This window comes from Falco biarmicus, chromosome 12 (genome assembly GCF_023638135.1).
Source record: "Falco biarmicus isolate bFalBia1 chromosome 12, bFalBia1.pri, whole genome shotgun sequence".
Taxonomy (NCBI): domain Eukaryota; kingdom Metazoa; phylum Chordata; class Aves; order Falconiformes; family Falconidae; genus Falco; species Falco biarmicus.
The window spans coordinates 26,511,116-26,531,498 of record NC_079299.1 but is presented as its reverse complement, the minus strand read 5'-3'; the positions used below and the strand labels follow the sequence as shown (position 1 = coordinate 26,531,498).

At 36.8% G+C, this 20,383-nt stretch overlaps 1 protein-coding gene across 1 annotated transcript in view; it reads left to right on the top strand.

Moving 5' to 3' along the window:
• SPTLC3 (serine palmitoyltransferase long chain base subunit 3) overlaps nucleotides 1–20,383 on the top strand; it is an 86,830-nt gene that overhangs the window by 19,036 nt on the left and 47,411 nt on the right. The window contains exons 2-4 of the mRNA XM_056357442.1: nucleotides 14,811–15,002; nucleotides 16,594–16,748; nucleotides 17,682–17,830. Coding sequence (XP_056213417.1) covers nucleotides 14,811–15,002; nucleotides 16,594–16,748; nucleotides 17,682–17,830 — 496 coding nt within the window. The remainder of the gene's footprint in view (nucleotides 1–14,810; nucleotides 15,003–16,593; nucleotides 16,749–17,681; nucleotides 17,831–20,383) is intronic.

The following is a 20,383-nucleotide window of genomic DNA, read 5'->3' as shown; positions in this document are numbered from 1 at the left end:
TCTGTGTGGATGTAGGCAAGACTCAAACCAGACCACTGCTCTGAGCTGAGTCCAATTCCAGAGCCACTACCTTTTGCAGAGGGAAGGTACTGCCAAGGTATCTTGCTTTTGTAAAACTCAGCATCAGAAAGCAGTTGGCAAGCCTGCCAGCTCCTGTACAAGCTGTGAGCCAGGAGCCCCTGCATGTCACCAAGGCAAGACCATGCCTTCAGGCATTGCAGAAACCACCTGCCACATGGACTGACTTACTGCAAAATAAGGAGTGTAGCTTGGCAGCGAAGGACATGCTGTGTGATCTGCCAGCCTGGCGTGGAAGCACCACTGGTTAAAGAGAAGAGGAAGAGACATCTTTGGAAACATCAGCTCCTCCCATAGTTCAAGCAATTATTTAAACAGGTAACTCAAGCTAATTACATAGTTTAGCCTTTGCAGCTGACAGTTACATTTCTGATGAAACAAGATTTATCTTTTTTAGAAGTTTCTCTAGGGCCTTGTGCTAGCACTCATAGCTGTGTTTCCCAAGTTGTGCTTTCTTTGGAGCTCACAGTGCCTTAACCATATTCGCACACTGATACCCTGGATTCTGCCTCATGAGTCCCTGCTGTTGGGCAGCTCTACCTGAGTTTTATTCTAGGAGTTCCACTTTCTTCCTCATGAGCAGAATGCAGAAAAAATACTAACATGCAGAAACCCTTTTATCATCCAGCACTGCTATGCTCTAAGAGATTAATTTCATCCATGAAAATGAAGAAAAAAAAAATGGGGGAAGAGACAACCATACTATCTGGTATTAATTTGTCCCCAAAAGGGGATATTCTTGAATTATGGTAGTTATTCTGCATGTCCCTCTTGGTTTTGTATCAACTGATTTTTTACACAGGCTTAAGTTATTCCATTAGTCTTTAAGGGAGCTGTCAGAATGGACACATAAAATTTCTTAATTCAGTTTAGGATGATTAATTTCCTATATGAGAATGAGTGGAGTGCACAGCTTCCGTCCCTGTGGAATGGGAAAGAATGTAAAATAAGGAGTTGCCAAAGTATACTAGTATTGTTTCAGCATTCCCTGTGAAGCATTATGTCTGAAACATCTTACCTAAAGGAGTGTCTCCTTAGACAGATTTTGTGAGGTGTTTATGTGCCTGATGATGTTTATGAGACCTCAGGTAGTTCATTTTTTTTTTTTCCCCACTGTAACTAAACTTCATTAATTCTTCATCAACCCATTTGTACTGTGGGATGTGCTAGTGAGATCATATTACTTTGCACACATGGACACTCCTCAAAAGTAAATGATATTTGTCTCTGCTAGATGGTAGGATGTAGGTATGTAGTTCATCCTCTCAGAGTAGTTACTAGATGAACTAAAGTTATCACAAATTTAAAGTTGTCAAATTTAACACCTCTCTGCTGCAGTTGAGAGAGGCACCTGCACCTTTTGTCATTGCTTATTATTTGCCCCACTGCACAAATGTATTTGTAGCATTGGAAGGGCACAACATTAATCTTATGTTTGTATGTATGTATTATTTATTTATTCATTTATTTATTTATTTTTGTGGAAGTGTAGAGGTGAAACATGAGGTCTTCTGAAAAAGGTTTATTTATCTTCTATGTGAAGTTTTACTGTGACTTGCTTATCATGTATAACTTCAAGCAATATCTGTGGGGTTTTTTTCAGAAATATGAGACTATTTCTTTTACTAGTACTTTAAAACCTTTGCATTTTAATAGGGTTTAAAACTACGTTCCTTTCTGAGAGAGCACGCACCTTCCTTTTGGGTTTAGTTGATGATAGTCATATTTTAGAAATAAGATTGGTGTATGGCCATCTTCTGTCACTCTTGAAATGTGTTGAGTGGCTCAGGAGAGTGGTTGCTCAGAACTTCAGCACATCCCTTCTAGATGGTCCTGTCTAGCCTTTGCTTTGCTGACTACTGTTGGTCTATCTTGGTACTTCTCAAATTTAAGAAAACAGGCACAGATGTGTGAAGTGTTATTTTAATGGAGAAGTCAGAGAAACATCATATCTTTCAGAGGACTGGTATACTATGATGGTGCTACACAAAGATGTTAATGACGTAGAGATAACAGAGGTTTTTGTATGGCCACAAAAGAAAAAAAAAGTAGTCTATACAGTCTTTGTTAGTCAGAACATTTTTCACTGAGTTGTGTGCTGAACAGATTTAAGTTCTCCAAATCCAGACAAAAGCCAGAGTCAAGATAAGCTTATTTTAATTCTAAACAAACTACTTCTTTCTTCCAGCAGCCATGGTTTAGAGGTTCTCTCTATCTGCTTGCATTTCACTTTGTGCAAAACATATATCAGCTGTTTTCAGAGTGTTGGTCTTTCCTGTTCCACATTCCGCGTCATGGTGAGGTTTCTGAACATAAGGTAAATGGGGAAAAACAGGTAATAGGGCTTAAAAGTATTTTGAGGTATCATGTAGACCATTTTTATACTAGGCAGATTCAGTTTTATCCAGGGCTAGTTTCATGCTAGAATATCTTTAAGGCTGTTTTGGAGCCTCTTAGCCTATAATCTGTGCCATTCTGTTCTGGGATTGTTAAGAGACTGACAGCATGGCTTTCTAATATCTTTTGCTAGACATTATTAGCTTTGACTTTACATAATAAGCACAAGAGCACAATAAGTAGTTTGATCTTCCCTCCTCCCCTTTTTTTTCCTGACCAGTATCATTTAAAAGAATAATTTTCTTTTTTTTACTTTATTTTCATAAAAACATAGGACCATAGAACAGCCCAGGTTGGGAGACCTGGAAAGATCTTGAAAGATCATCTGGTCCAAACTTCAATTTTAATTAACCTCTGACAGAGGTTTGTTTGTACCAGTCTTAAACACTTCCATTGCTATAACTTCATGTTTAACTGCTTTTATCAGTAGAAAGTTATTTCTAATGTCTGATTTAAATCACCTTGGCTGTGAATTACGAATGTCGATGCATAGATTATTCTCTTTCTCTTGCAAGTTACCTTTTACATATTAGGACTCCTGGCATGCCAGCCATTAGTGTTTTCTTTTTAGACAGACAATTCAAATTCATTCATTCTTTCCTCACAAATTACTTGACCAGGCTTTATGCTTCTCTTCCTAGCTCTCTCCATTTGGTTCACTTCTTGTTTCTCAAAAACCATTGCCCAAAGCTGGATGGAGTACTTCACCCGAGACCTGCTTACTGCTTAGTAGCACTAGAGTGGTTTGTCCTTTTGCCCTAAACTTTATTTTCTTAAAAGACGGCTGTTGTGGGGTTTTTTGTCCTAACTCCTTTTACCTTTAATATTGCTTCCTGTAGAGTTGCCTGCTATTTCTGAGTAGAAATCTGTTATTCTGCTGTTCCATTTCCTGCTTTTCCTAAGTCCCTTGATTTCTACCTTTTTACGATCAGTATAAATGAAAACTTTGAGTTAAGATACCCTAATGTCTGCTTAAACTAATTCCAAGGTGGAGTAATGTTTTGAGCATTGTTTTTTAATTTGCCCTACATCAGTATGGGAAGAAATAATATTGGAGGTAAGACAAAGGCTTGTGAAATGTCCACAACTGGGTTTTTTTCATTTTTTTCTAATGAAGCTTGATTGCATCTTGGGTTTTGTCCAGCATCTTCTACCACCCCAGAACATCCCAGCTTACCTACCATGTCCTCTCTTTCCAGATGCACAAGAGGTAGAGTGTGCTGAACCTTGTTTAGAGATACGTAGGTGCTGGCTCATGGATCATTACACTTGGGCTCGTGTAATTTGCTCCAAGAATGGCTAAAGAGCCAAGTTATTGCTGTCTCTCCTTCACCACATGGATTTGGATCTCTTTGCACTATCAGGTTCAGATTTTCCTGAAGCTTTCAGGAAAGTTCATATCCTGAAGACTTCCATCAGATTTGACTGAAATTGATCTATGATCTCAAAATCTACTAGAGGGGTACTTGCAGACTGAGGAGTATACATAAAGACATAAGCCATTGCTTGCTTAAAATACAGGTTACAATTTTTCAAATCCAAAGGCTAATTCAACTAACATTTTGCTTCTTACTATGTATTTGAAAGTTGTCTTCCTTTGCCGAACCAACAAAACATGCTTCAGTTGCCCTTTTCCCTCAGAATTCTTGAACCTGCTTTCTGTCTATTGAATTTCTGGTGTGGGGTTTTTTTTCCGTAATCCTTGTCTTTTCAGCCAAGAACCACAGCCTCTAGGTGTTTGCCTCTAGGTACATGTGGATTTACTGATGAAAGTTAGTACATGGTGGGTGAGGACTTTCCTTTTTGTCTATATCTAGACTGATATAAAACCTGAGGAAAGCATTTACTTAAGGGTGATTTCTGCAAACCTGATAGTTACAGAAGGTTCAGATGAAAGCCAGCCAGCCATTCTCATCTTCAGTGTTATGACTTACATAATTACTGGAACAGCTTGTAAAGACTATTGTAATGTATGATGTACTAACAGAAAAAATCATGTAACAATTTATTTCTAGATTCTTATTTGTTAATCTTTAAATAATTGAGGTAGCATATAGTTATTTTCTTTTGAGCTCTGAGATTGAATTAGCCGCTTTAATAATGATCAATGAATATCATTACAATTAAATAGACATTAAGAAGTCATCAAGGCCCAGATCATCTTTTCCAATTGTACAAGGCAGAAATTGAGATCCATGGGAAGACATAGCCTCTTGCAGAACTGTTGTACCACCTCTGGGATCCTGGAAGAGCCCACCTGTGAGATCCTCATAGGCGTAGAGGTGGACATGACTTAATCATAGCAGATCGAAAGTACCCTTTCCTTATATTTTCCAAACAAAAAATAGCTAGAGAGAGATATTACTGTTTTTGTAGAGTTTCAGGTGGAAAAGCAAAAACATAAAGTAATTGGTTGTCATCTGTTAAAATTTATAGCTTTTCTGCATTAAGGCAGAAATTGGTGCATCCAGGTTACTCTGTAAACTTTCTGGGGTTCTTGTAAGATAATTTGACAATAGGTCGGTTGCAGTTCTTGCCATGTTGTGAAACTAAATTGTGCACTGATTTGATCACGTATCCCAGTTCTGATGCTGGCTTTGGTATAGTCTGTTTGACGTTAATTATGCCATGGTCACTGCTGCCAAGTTGCCTAACTATTGCTTAAATGGATTCCTGTCTTCTTGCTTAAGACAGCTTCTCCTGTGTTTGAAGGTGTCAAGCTATCCGTTTTCTCAACTTTATTCCCACTGTGATGTGCTGTGAGACTGCTGGCACATTTATAAGATGGCTTTCTCCTTCATCTTCCTTGAATTCTTCTGTCCTAAAAACTCATGTGCTATACAATAAGTGGGTTTATTCTGAATGCTTTTTTTTCACTAGGGCTCAGAAAAGGACCTTGTCTACCCTGGTGGTGGTCTTCCTACTGAGATTTTAATTCCCCTACCTGTAAAACTAGCAATGCAAATCCTGATTGCCTCTTTCTCAACTGTTCTTGAGGAATTCTGCTTTCCCCATCATTAAATCGGTAATTTTTTGATTACAGTATTTCACATTCTCTCCATCCATGGTATGCCAAGAGATCTGCTTTTAAATAGCATTTAAAATGAGTTAATTACCTTGGAAGATATAGCATAAATCCAGCTAAGACACTGATTGCATTAACAAAATAGGCAATGATTTTTTCTGTTGTCACAGTTCTGAGATAGGATATGTTACTCCTTGCGATAATAGGAATGTGCTGTGTTTCAACTTAACCTATGCATAACTCTCAGAATAATTAGAATAATATGCAAATTATTCTAATGAGGTGCAACTTTCAGGTAGGAAGTGTGAATGCTGTAAGTTACATTTGTGGTCCTTTAACAAAGGACCTGATGTATTTATACCTTCCAGAAATCCTCATCAAAGTTGGTACTGTCATCTGTTTCTGAAGTTTTAACATAATTAAGACTGAAGCTTGTATTTGGTGTGATCCAGGGAAGTCCAGACACACATCCATTCTGATCAGGGATGTGTGTCTCATTATTAAACTGTTTCCATTGGTCACCCGTGCAAATGCCTGGCCCTGTTTGAAGCTGTTGTACTATATAATGGGAAAAGCTCTGGGATCCAATGATGATTCAGTTATGCAAGTTCATGCATAAGATCTGTCTGTTCACCTACAGCATTTTCTTCACAAAATAATTTTGCTGGGAGGGCAATGTGATGCTAGCTAAAACGTTTTCTGGTGTTCTTTGCAAAGTCACTAGCGGGGCAAATGAGTTGGTGGATTGTTTCAAGGAGATTTTAGTTCAGAATCCACACTGGGCAGAATCATTAACACTCTGGTTGGATCATCTCAAGTATCCTTCCATTCAGCTAGTCTTGATCCCAACGAATATAAGTTTCTTATCAAAAAGGTATATGAGGTGCACAGAATTAATTTCTAAATGCTATATCATTTCTGGGAGAAATTTCCTGTATTAGCAGATCATCACCAGTGATGTGCAGAAACCAACAGCCTTTGAAGTGATACCACTTAATTATCATCTTGTTAGTTTGTTTGTTTATTCTTAAAGCCAAAGCTATGGGATTTGAGTGATCAGGAGATATTCTGATGTGGCCAGGCAGTGCAAATCTTGTAGCTTACTATAAGCTTTGGCAATAATAGCGAACACTTGTTGCAACTTGATGCCCCGAACTATGTCAGGATTGCTGTAACCTAGGTGTTTCATCCAGTTCTTTTGTCTGATTCAACATGCCTGGCTTTCTACTCCATGATTGCTGTAAGGTTAGGAAATACCTTCTGCTGTTTTTAAGTATCTCTCCGAGTAGTGAACTTCACTGTTTTGTCTCTAGTAATCTGAAATTACTAAACTCCATCTTTGCCCTTGTGCATCCCTAGTTATATGGAGTTGAGTCTGCTTTGAATTTCAGGGGGTAATGGCAAGCAGAGCAGTTTCTTGCTATTACTTGCAATGTACAGATGTAAAGCCATTGGGAGAAGAGCTTACTATGCAGGATTTTTTTTATCTCCCATGTACTGTCTGATGTAAGTGCCTTGGTTGGTATTGGATAGTATCTGTCATGGTTTATATTGCAATTTCTGAAACCTACAGTTCAAAGTAGTGCTTCCTTAGATTTTTGTCTCCATCATCACATTACGTTTTTATGGTTTCTTAGTGGTATTTTTTCTAAAGTCAGTGTGTATGACTTTAAGCTTTGGTACTGTAGAGAGATGTGTGCAACCTTTCTTTTGACAAACACTGTAGTATGACCATTCTGCAACATGCAGTTCTACTTGCTGGACCAAATTCATACCAGATGAAAAGCGCTGATCTATAGGTTTTACGAAAATTGCACACAGTAGACAGTTAACTTAATAGTTGCAAATAATCATTCACTGATGCCGGAATGCATGTTGCTTGTGCTTTGTGCAGGGCTAGAAATTCATATCCTGATGTATCGGGCTAAGAGACTTCATGAATGAATATAAATATCTGCATTAAAACTTAAAAAATTAAGATAACAAAATATGTACCTTCCAAGATCATCTTTGTTCTTGTTTGGACCTCTTGCCACTTCTGTCTCTAGGCTTTTACCAACTTCTTTTCTTCCTGAATGTTATTTATAATGTCTTCTGCATCCTTTCAACCTCCCGTGTTGCACTCAAAAGTATCATTTTAGCATCAGAGTACACTGTCAGTCTGAAAATTATATAGTAAGGGTATTGTTTTCCTAATTATTATATGATGTTTTCTTTTTAACTGTATATTTCTAATGTGCTTATCATTCAGATCTGTATTTTTATAGCATTATTGTCATAGCATTGCAGGACTTGACTATTTGGTGCTGAAAGAATTTATTACAAGGTGAATATTTTGGAGTTTCACTTGTGCTCAACTGAAAAAATTATGCAAGTCTGGAAGGTGAAGGTCCTGTCTTTGCATACCTTTGTGGGTATTGGCCTATAGTATGCTGTCATGAATTTGTAGAGAGTCTGCAAGTTTCTAGACAGTAATTAGATGACAGTTGATTAAAAAATGAAAACCATTTTACTGGTGCTTGTGAAAAGTATGGTGAAAGGACCCAATCTTCATACAAAACTCAAGCAGCAGAACAGAACAAGCAGCAGCTAATACCGTTACAGGGAACAAACTTTTCAGAGTTCCTGAGTTGTTAAATTCTAAACCTCTGATGAGTTCAATTGCACATGGATTCCCAAGTTATTCTAAAGGTGTTCTATATTTCCTAAACCTTCTGGACAGTCTTGGAAATTTTACTCTTAGTCCTTATTGATTGACTTATTATCACGCATATATTTTTTTCTTGAAGGTTCAGCAGAAATCAATAATCAGTCTAAACAAGGATTCTGCAGACATGCAGTAATAAGAACTAAAGGTTTTTTGGCTTGGTTCCTATTTATGGTCTGTCTTGTGTGAAGATTATATTTTCCTGTGGCTTTGTCACATTGCAAGAGGCTGTGACCTTCATTTTAGCACCCTCTAGACATAGAAGTTTCACAACTATTTGTAATTTAAGTTTTGTCTGTATATGTACGAGTTCCCCATGTATTGATTTTTGGTTTGTGTTTTAGAAACTTGAGCCTGTAAGATCTGAAATGTGTTGTAACAGAAAAGAAACCACATACTTAAAGTAAAAGTTATCATTGCCAGTAACTGAAGAGATTTGTGAAGTAATCTCAATTTGTGTCAATAGTACATTCATTATAGGAAACTTTTGTTTTTCATAGTTTCGGTTTCCTTTTTTCTGTTCCTGGGGAACTGCATACAATCATTAAGAATCCCCCAATGTCTTATGGATGCCTATGTATGGTGGTTTTATGAAAACTTTTTAATTATTGCAGTCCACTGGTGGATTTGCATAGAACCTGACAGTTTTATTTTTTGAGATCCAGCCTTCTGGTGACAATGATCCATAGGGAACAGAATTGCACATCAGCCACTTCAAATTATGACTATCCAGTGGCAAGCTCTCAGTGACATTCAGCTAGTCCATACTCTTCTCACAGATAAAATGGAACTGCAGTACCCCGTCTTCAGCTTCTGCACCAGAAGGGTACGGGCCTCTACAGGTCCTGTCACACCCATGTGGCTGTCTCACACATCCTAGGACATCTAAAATCACCCACATTTAGGATCTTGTCCCATATGCTTTTCTTCTAATGTTGGGGAGGAAACATCTGTTTTGAACCAAACCATCTGCAAGCAACCAGATCTTGCATCAGTGATTATCAGTCTGTTCTCCCATCAGTATTTAGCTGAAGCAACACACTGTCCTAATTTGCTCAAGATTTCAATTTCATCTTGAAATGTGCAGATATTGAGCAAATATGGCTATCAGTTGGTTCATAGTTCTCAACACCTATCTCTTAATATACATATCTGTCTCGGAAGCTTTATGTAGATCAGTCACCTTGCATTGCTTTTTTAATAGGTTGTAATCAAGAAACAGAAGAAACATTCTTCTGAAACTGAGTGAGAGTAAATTATAAAATTTCATCCATTTCTGGATCAGATTTTATTCCTAGAGGAGAACATATATTTAAAGATAAATGCTTTATTATTCTCCCAGTAGTTTTATTTCAAGGATATAGCTTTCTGCACCTACTGCTGCTGTATTGGAAGTGGCCATAAGAGCTCAAAAAATATTTACTCAAGGAGGGTTTCAAAAGCAGATTGGGATTTCTGGATTTCTTTAGAGTTTATGTTGTCTCTACAGAACAGACTTGCATGAATACATGAATTCTTGGGTCTCAGTTCCCTTGATGCAGCTCCAGTCACACAGATTTACTCCTAACTTATGCCAGCATAGGTGGTTACCTTTTTGCCAGTAAATTAATCAGGGCCAACACACAGATTTAGTACTGTGACACTATGTCTATGCTGTTCAGTTTTTAGGTTTCCCCTTGATACAAAATCTGGCCCATGCCAACTAGCACTATCCCAGAGGCTGCAGGACCTAAATGCAATGAAAAATTTTCTAACTTTAAGGGTAGTATATTCAAGTATTATTCATGCTATTGCATAGCTATCTTTTAATTTTCTTTGCTAATACAAATATCATGTTTTATAGTTATTCCTTATAAAGGTGTTGCCAGGAGTGTTTTTAATAGGCTTAGAGATAAGTTTATGTTATTATTGGAGCAAGATATTTTGATTAAGATTATGTGTCTGTTATATTCAGTGTTTTATACTGATATCCATTCTAATAGCACTCAGATTTTTTGTTAGCGTTAATTTCTCCATTTTAAAACTGAAGGGATTTAGGAAGGGAATTCTTCATTAGGGAAGAGTTTCAGAATACTTTGGGTAACTGCAGGATATGAGGATCTAAGAGGTACTGCTCTTAAAGCCGACTTTACTGCACTGGCATCACTCTTGTTGACTTCCTTGTCATCATAATCTTCCCTAGGAATTATTTTTCTTTATGTGCCTTACTGGAAACCAATTTGCAGCTGTGGTTTAAGGCAGCTGCCAAATCTGCTGACGTGTTCTCTATAGCTATGTGCTACAGAGTTATAATGCGCTCAGAGTTATAAGGCTGATATGCCAGTGCGGCCTTTGGTATCAAAAAGTTAGAATGATCTAATAAGCTAAGCAAATATTCAACACAGAGAAATTGCATATCCTGATTGTGTTTTTGGTTTCCAAGAAGTCAATGAAATCCTAGATTTTTCAGAATCCATGGCAAAACATCCATTGGTTTTGAATTTCATCTGTAACCTTTTTGGATTGGGTGTCTTTTTACATTGTATCAGTAGATTCCTTGCATTTGTGCCTGGACAGTGTGCTTAACTCTGTGTCAGACTACTGAGAAACCATTCTGATTTGGAATGCCAGCAGAATTTTTAAAACAAGCCAATAAAATGCAGATTACGATATGACAAAGGGTGTTTACTCAAGGTTTTTAGAGGAAGACAAACATAAAATTGCTGAGTAACTCTGGGCTGCTGATTAAGTTGACATTTTTGCCAGAGAAATGGGAGATTACATATAAGAGACAATTTTTGAAAAGGCAACAAGGGAGATAGAGGGAATGGAGTCCCACGGGAATCTCTAATTCAGCCTGTACTCTCTTACATTTTTACCAATGGTCTGGAAAAGGGGGAGAGAGAAATAGGTGACAATATGATTTGACAAGACCAAATTCTTCAGGGTAGTGAAATATTAGCTCTGGGCAACAAACATTGCAGAAAATACTCTTTGGTAGTGTGTATTGCTGTTAAAAAAAAAACAGACAGAACTGCAGGTCACTAAGTAAAAACCAATTAATTAATTGGAGGGGGAAATGATCCTAAAAATGCACAAGCAACAGTGTGGTCTAAGGAAGGATATATTGTAATCATAAGAGATATTTCTGAAACGGTGAACTGTGGCAGAAAAGGCAAATAAAATGTTAACAAACTTTAGAAAAGCAACAGAAAACAAGACAAAGTGTCATTTACGGATTTATAAATCCATACTGTGCCCTCAAGTGTTGTATGCAATTTTAATTCCCTTCCTCTGCATCTCAAAAAAGTATTACTGAACTTGGTATAGTGAAGAGAAAGTTGAGCATTAAAATATGGATTTTTATCATTTTTTTTATCTTTTAAATCTGTGCAAGTACAACAACACTAGACTAGATTAGAATTAAATAGATCAAGATTCTTCAGCTTGGGAAGAGACAAGTGGAGAGGCAGACGTCATTGAAGAACAGAAAATTATGAGTTGTGTAATTGAGTAGAAAAGCTTAACAGACAACAACGGCAAAGTAAATTGTCAAATGAAATTATTAGGCAATTTTATAGTAGAACAAAATAAATACTGTTTTTACAGTTTAAATCAATCATCAGAGTTCATAATTCCTTTCCACAGTCTATGGGTTCAGCAATTATGAACAAATTCATAGTTATCCTCTGATTACTATTAAATGTGGTAACACGATCAGACTCATGCAGTCTCAAAGCCACCATTGCTGGAAGCTGGGAGAATATGCTGAAGAAAGTATCATTTTAGTTTTTAGAATCTTTGCTTAATAGTCTGCTACTTAGGATTGCTAGAGTTGAGGTATGGAGCTAGAAAATTTACTGCCTACTACAGGTGTTATTACAGATAATAATATACTTGTGAGTGTACAATTCAGCAGAGCACCCAGTATGTAACTAGTGTAACTAGTGATCTCTGAATCATTTCAGGCATTTGTAGGAGATTTGCTGTATTTAATTTTGGTGCCAGCAACAGCTTAGTTACATCGACCTTCACTGTCTAGGTGTTTTAAATGCACGGTCTCCAATCCCACCTCTTTCTTCTCAGATTAAACTTTATGATAACATATAAAAAATCAACAGTAAAGTAATGCACAATGGCAATTAACCATTCATCCACTGACCATTTAGTTGGCTGAAATTGAACTTCCTCATGATGTTCAGTCAATGACCTATATCCCAAAGTCTGGATTTGAAGTGCTGCACAAAAGCATCATTATTACTGCTCTCCAGAAGCAGCAAATCCACTTGTTTTAGTTATTTCAATGCTGAGACCCTTTCTCTACTTTGTGGGACTCTAGGGTTGGATCAAACATTCTTTACTCTCCTCATTTTAGTTTTCAGATGAGACGTCACTGTGTTCTTTTGAATTTATTCTCCCAGCCTTATACTAACCTTGAGCTATTTGAAGACCCCTCATTTTAGTCATTCATAAACTGGAGAATATGGGTTGCATTCTGATTCCTCATTCTTTAGTGCTTTACTACTATTGATGCCTTTTACTACTAGTTGTTTGTATTAAGGGTAGCAGGTGACAGTGGTTACCTGTTTAAATGCATGTCATACTGCATAAAGCAGCAGCAGCTGAAATGACAGTTCCACACAGAAGAGTTTTATTTTGGAAGGATTTTTCAGTGCAGGATATGAACTTCGCTGTTCCCTCATCCATAAGAGAAGTGACAACAAAGTGTTTCTTAATAAAATTTATAAACAGAATCACCATGCTAATTTTCTCCTCCGGGCTCAAGTGCATTACCACATCGTCACAGCTTGACAAGCTACAATGTCAATTGAATTGCCACAGATGACCATAAGTATGCTCTTAGCCCATGGCACATGTAAGGTAAGATGACTGAGCTTAATCCTTGAATTTATCTTCACACTGTATGCACACAGCTGTTGTGACTCATGTGAAATATGACTTGACCATGTATTTAACTCATGCTCATAAAATGTTTTTCATGGTAAATAGTTTACCCTAAAAGAGCAATTAGCTTGAGGTAGGAGTGCATGTATAGCATTTTTCCCAAGGCCTGCCTACACTCACACGTTGAGAGCCAGCCCTGCATTCCTTCTCCCTCACAGGGCAGTAAGTCTTTCCAAAGCCTAAATGGTTTCTGTTCAACCCTGCTAACAATTTTCTCCTTTTTTTTTTTTTTTTTTGGTTTCCTTCAAAATCTTTATATTCTGTCTTGTGGGCAAAACCTTTTTGTCTTCACACACACACACACACACACACACACCCCAGAAAACTTTGTGAATCCAGGATTGAACAGCCAGTTGCTACTGAACTCAAAATGTTTTAAGGATAAAGGTGTTTTAATGCAGTATGAAGATTAGTAATACTTTAGGTCTGACAAGTACCATGAACTTGCAGTTGTTCTTAATATAATGATTCTATTTCAGCTTGCTGCATTACATAAATAGATAATCTACTTTTTGTAGTTCATCCATCCCATAGGCAGCAATGTATTAATGGGATTTATATGTTGGAAGTCTTGCTTTATAATGTGTGCAAAAATGTCTTGTGTGTCTTTTTTTTTTTTTTAACAAAGGACACTTTTTTCTGGATTAAATTTTGTTATATTTGAATTGGCAGGTTGGTTATTACTAGCCAGTATCTCTAAATGCCATCATATTTTGCAGAAATAAAGGAATTACCTCTCTTCCAAAGAATAATCTGATTAGCTACTGAATAAAAGTTGGTTTGAGAAGATTGAAACTAAAAAACTTTAATTTTAAAATGGAAATTTTAGACTATCTTCAAGACAAAACATTTTGTCCCCACATGGTTGTAAATTTCTAGAAGCTCCTCACAACAGGGTCACTAATTCCACCAAGCAGGATGTCTGTGTCTCTCTTATCTTTTTTTTTTTTCCTTACCCCCACTCCCTCCCCCCCCCCCCTTTTTTTTTAAGTTCCCTTAGAAGTATGGAAAAGGTCACTGAAAATATGATTAAAAGCATTTATAAAAGCAGAACAGAAATAGAAGGCCAAGATCATAGGTGTTTTGGATACTTCCTCAGATCTGAGGAGTACCGTGGTAAAGCTGCCCTATTTCAGATGGGATTTGTTGTGTATCGGTTAGTTGCTGCAATGTATTACACAAGACTTCCAGAAGCAGAGTCAGGTGCAGTGTAGGTGAGTTTTTAATGCTGCCCTTCCCTTTTTATAGCTCTGTCTTGCAAGAACAGAGTATTGTGGTTTCTATTTAATCACCTCTGAAATAATTGTCCAATTACACAATAATATGTTGCCAATCTTTTATAAGTTTCACATTTCAAAATAGACAAGGGAGTGGTGTTGAAGACAGATGCAATTGAGAACATTGGTGGAGAGGAAAGAAAATGGAAGATACTTATAGTGGTCAGTAACAACCGCAGCATTGAAACTTGAAGGTGTATATATATATATATGTTCAATTTATGCTCTTAAGGTATAGGTTGAACCACCTGATACGGTGTCAGTTCTAAATGTCTCTCCTAATCTGTAGCATATTGCAGAAAAATATTTGCCTCAAGATCTAACATGTAATCTTTGATGAGATTAAATGTATTAATCACAAGTTTCTGTTCTATATTTTCAGAAGAATGGCATATCAAATGGAACTCTCTACAAAAAAACATTTATTGAGCACTTTGAACAGGCACCAATGTATGTTGCTGTTCTTACTTTCCTGGGTTTTGGAGTGGGAACAGTATTTGGCTACCTGCGAGATTTTATGAGAGCCTGGGGACTAGAAAAACGTAACGTTGCTACTGAGAGAGAACAACAAAAAGTATGTATGAAAAAGACATTATGTATCCACAGCTGAGTTTTCCCCTCCTTTCAAGTTGTGTAGAATAACCTGCCAAAGTAACAAGGCAGACAACTTTCACCTTAGAGAAGAACATTCCATAGGGATGAGAGGAATGACACACACTGCAGTATAGTTAAACTTGTGTGTATGAATATGTACCTATACATATGTAAAATCGTAATTTTCAGCCAAAGAGATGTTCACCTTGTTCTAAGTGTGTCAGAATACTCTAAGCAAAATAGAATCTCAGTGTACTAGGTCAATCCACAGAAAAAGAAAACTCAGAAATGCCTTATTGTTAAACATATTATCTCTCCAGATCTCTTAAACCCAAATTTTTCTTTGTCCCATCCGGCGGTCTTGCTTTGTCCATAACTAAAGGCAAAGCTAACATCTTTGTAACTGCTGACTTAAGTTGCTGAACTACTGGACACAGAGTATTCAGGAATCATTGTACCAGCACAAAGTTAATGTAGCCTGAATTCTTTTGAGTCCTAACTTGGAAATTTTTTCATCCCGCATTCTTCTAAGTGAAACTTGCACCTCGGCAAGCTCAATTGCCTTCCAACTTTGTTTAGATTTTTTTTTTTTTTTCTCCTCTTTCTCTGTGCAGTTTGAGCCATCATTTACAGTAAGTAGCACCTGACATAATGGAGGGAAAATGCCAATAGTGTTACTGTTCCACTTACAAATAAAATTCCCCAATTTTTTTCTTGTTTTTGCTTTTCAAAGGTGCAGGCACAACTTAATGAAATATCATAGTATAGTCTTTCTATAAGTGTTCTCATGGAATACCCTTTTCAATTTGCTTCATGATTTGGCCATTTGTTGAGCTATTTTGATTGCAGACATGCCAGCTAAATCTTTTTGCCATCCACCGTGGGTTACAAGCTCATTTAATTCTCCGGTCTCCCACATATGTAACTACATGCCATGTTATTTTTTTCATTTTATTGTAACCAATGTCTAATATGGCTATATTGGTTTTTCACATAAAACTTTGTTGAGATTCTACACCATTCTTTTAATTTAATTTCCAAGCAAAATCCATAGATAGAAATCAGTTGTCAACCAAACTAGTTGTCTTCACTGGCTGTTTGCATGTCCAGTCTAGGTGAATAATGCCCAGATCAGATACATTGGACTATCTTTAATCTTATGTATCCAGCATTTCATGAAATCTAACGAGTTGTTTATCCTAGTTCTGCAATCTGCTCCACACATAGCAAAATGCCCAAGCTGAAACATTTTGTTTCTCCGAGTGAAAGAATCATGAGTCGTTTCCAACTTTCCAAATATTAGACTGGAGAATTAGGCCAACTTGTTGTTTGTTAAAGAGAAACAAAAAACTCACAACAACAAAACCCCTCCTCCTAAAAAAGCCAACACTGTACTTCCAGGGAATTGAAGTAAGATATTTGTTGGTTGGAGTTGTTTGTAACATAGGAACACGTGGCTGTTAGAGCTCTCTGGTTGCTAATGAATCAATTTTTCCTTTTTAATGGGACTGACTTGGGTACAAAGCAGACATTTCCCTAGCAACATAACCCTGTGCATGTTTTCAAACCAGGACTTTGTGCCACTTTATCAAGATTTTGAGAACTTTTACACCAGAAACCTCTATATGAGAATACGGGATAACTGGAATCGTCCAATTTGCAGTGTCCCAGGGCCACAGTTTGACCTCATGGAACGAGTTACAGATGATTACAACTGGACATTTAGGTGAGTCAGCTTACACTCTGCAGCTGTCAGCTTCGTAAGAGTACTTCCAATACATCTGCAAAGCACAGAAAGTTGCACCTAGCCCCTCATACCTAGATGCCCAACTAATATACATCAGCATATGCTTTTCTGAAATCAGTGCTGTGCTGGTAATCTCTCCCTTTCTTCTGAATATTGTTTGGAAATGCAGTATGGAAGGGACAGAATGCTATCAATATGGATATTTGGTGTGTCAGCACAAGTAAGACTATGTACGCTTCATTTAGAACAGCAGACATTTAGTCAATATTACAACAAAAAATTGTATCCATTGATTACGATTTAAATCATAATTTCTTGCATTGCGTAAATGTGGCTTCCTACTTACGTAGTGAGGGTTTGGCAGTGAGTTTTAAGCAGTTCACAGCTTTGAAGATTGATTGCAGTGTACCGCAACTGTTACTGAATTAAATAAATATGGAAATTCACCACATAGACAATGTGTAGGTTGACTATATTTCAGCTTATTGAGAATGTATCATAGTGTTTCCTGCAATATTTTCCTCATGTTTAATTTCTGTGTGTACATGAACACTGATGACTTTGTGGAAGCTGTTGACAATTTGCTTGAAAAAATAGGTCTGTAAGTTGTTCCTGAAATACAGTCCTAGGTTCATTTATTTATTTAAATCCATAGAAGCCCCCTTTCACCTAATACCAGTATATTGCCATTTACAGCTTGGAATCTGGAAAACATTCTGATGAAGAAGCGGTATTTAGTCAGGAAAACAGAAAGGCTAGAAAAACATTTGGAACATTAAAGTATGAAGATTGTGAATTCCCAAATAGGAATTAGGCAGTGGAATAAAATTTGGTGGGAAAATTTTGGGTTTTTTTCTTTTAGTTTGGGGTTGGAGGGAAAGTTGCACTATTTAAGATTTTCTTTAATTATAGGTTTACAGGAAGGACTATCAAGAATGTAATCAATATGGGTTCTTATAACTACCTCGGCTTTGCAGAAACGGATGTTAACGCTTTGAAAACTGTGACCATAGAGTTACAAAAATATGGGACAGGAATCTGCAGTACCAGACAGGAAATGGGTGAGTAAACAGCTAGATGGCCACCAATGTTTCTGTAACTACATGCTTTTTATTACAGATATCTTGAAGAAATTGGATACTTAGAGAATTTTAGTCACATCAACAATTACTTGTTTCACTGTTAAAAATGATGCTGTGTTTTATTCGTTATCACATGAGGATTTTTTTAAAAAGAAAAAAATGTTATTGGGTTTTGGAAAAGCAAAAGCTAATTTGTCATCTAATGGCCTGGGACTTTTAATGATAGAAGTAGCAGGCTTGCTTTTTTAAAAAAGTAAAATAAAGATTGAGACTTCAAGAATTATCCTAGGGCAAATTTAATTGCATCACAGATTTATATCAGTTAACACATACAGAGTGTTTTGATTACTAAAATGAGCTTTTACATATTTTTTTTTTTAATGTTCTAAGACCACATTGTAAAGTTTTGTGTGACATTAATGGACACAATGTAGACATTTCTAGTGTGCCTCCAATGAATAAATTCAGGAAGGCTCCATCTGATGTTTTAGGTTTATATGTCCTTTATGATTTGGTTTTTTGGTTTGTAGGCTGTGTGTAGTATTATCTACAGTTGTATATTTTTACACAAAGCTGTGCATTCCTAATGATGCAATCAGCCTGCATTTCAGAGAAAACTGTTTTGAGCTGTAGAAATGCAAGGGGAGATTATTCTTCAGTCTTTGTCTTTCTTGGGAGCTATCAAAAGAGGAAAAAAAAGAAAAGAAAAAAAAAAAGTAAAAGAAAAAGGTAGGCTTCTCAGCATGGAGAAGTCTTTTATATACTTCATGCCACCCCAATCTAGGAACCTGAAAAAATGTCACTTTGTATCTCTCAAAGCAAACTATTTTCCTCCAGATATCTCATGGAAAAAGTATTGTATTTCATTTAGGTTTTTATTTAAAGTCTCATTTCCAGACAAAAACATAATGCAAACCTTGTCATCTGCTTCTTGTCATCATGGTTTGATTTCCAGTAACAAATATGTCAGTGTCACCATTCCATTCAGAGAGGGTTTACAGGTTGACCCTACTTTCCTTTTGTAGGCAACCTATCTGGGGACTGCAATATATTGTTTAACCTGATTATATGCTTGACAGTGGTCACCATTACTAGTCATCTAAGGTATTAAAGGAACATTTTTCTCTGTCTTTTTCTCTTGGATTCTGTTTTGTCTGAGAACATTTCAAGTTGTTTTCAGTATGTCAAAGAATATGCCTGGTGTGACTTGTTCTCAAAAACCTTATGCAAAGATTTGATTCTGTCTTCAAATGTTAAAAATCTTATTAGTTAACTTCATTTGGTCTGTTGACAGCCAATGTATATTGATTTCTAGGACCTTCTCTTCATCTGAACTCCTGTGCAGTACTTAAAGTTATCTTGATAGATTGAGCAAAGCTTTAGATTAATTCTAATTGCTTTCACAACAAATAATCCCACTCAGGCTATTCACAATGCAAGAATGCGCTACAGATAAAGAACACTGTATAAGTCTTGTCAGTATCAGTCTTTTAGGGAGTGAATTTCAGAGAGCAGCTTGGACAACAAGACATTAAAATAGGGAAGCAGGGTGTTAAGACCTGGGTTAGATGGTGTAGATGCGCAGTCATAGCGTTTTGTCCTAGGCAGCTAGCAGAGACCCTGTGCTTGTATAGTCAGTGGAGAGAGGTTGCTCCACAGAGCAATTCCGAGCAATTCTTACTTCACTGGCCCTGGCTGTGTTGGAGCCTGTCTACCACCAAAAGCTGTATAAACAACCTAAGGAAATTACCTTCTTATTAGTAGTGTGGGTACCCTCTTTTCTTTTTGCTTTACCCTCTTGTGCTGCTTCAGCTCTATTCTGGTTCACAGTTGAGCAGATTTGAGAAATCCTATCGGAGTTAAATCTATATATACATATATACTTTCAAAAGATAGGTAAGGAAGGGTCTATATGAAATGTCTCATGTTTTGTAATTATCATTTGCTATCTTCATCTTAGAAAAATAGAACCGAATGGTTTTGTTCCTGGGCAGATAACATTTCAAAACTTCTGTCATTATTGTGTGGCTGAGCTAAAGGGATTTGAAGTAAAAATGAAGTGAGCTATAGGAGGCAAGGCTATAAATTGCTTGTGAAGTCTCAATCCGAGAGAGCACTTGTATGTATTTATAATTTCAAGCTAATTGATTTTGAAAATACTGTTCTGCTTACGTGCATTTAAGTGTCTGGCATGTTTGGGGGGTTACCAAGATCTCTCTCAAAGCTGTGATAGGTCTCTCTTGAGAAGGATCATTCCACTACTTTAGGAAGATTTCAGAGAGGGGAAGACAAAGAAGAAACAAATAAAAGTAATGCAAGTGTTGTTTGAAAGACTAAATGATAGTAAAACTGTCTTTTGTGGTCTCCTGCCTAAACTTCTCTTTTTAAAACTATGCAGGCTATGGAGTGTCTATGAAATACTGTCATATGAGAATGCTGCTGCTCTCAAAATAAGTTAGTACGGACGTTTTAACATGGTGGTTTATATTTTGACAAAACTGTGTTTCAGTAAGGAAACTTAGTGAAGCTAAA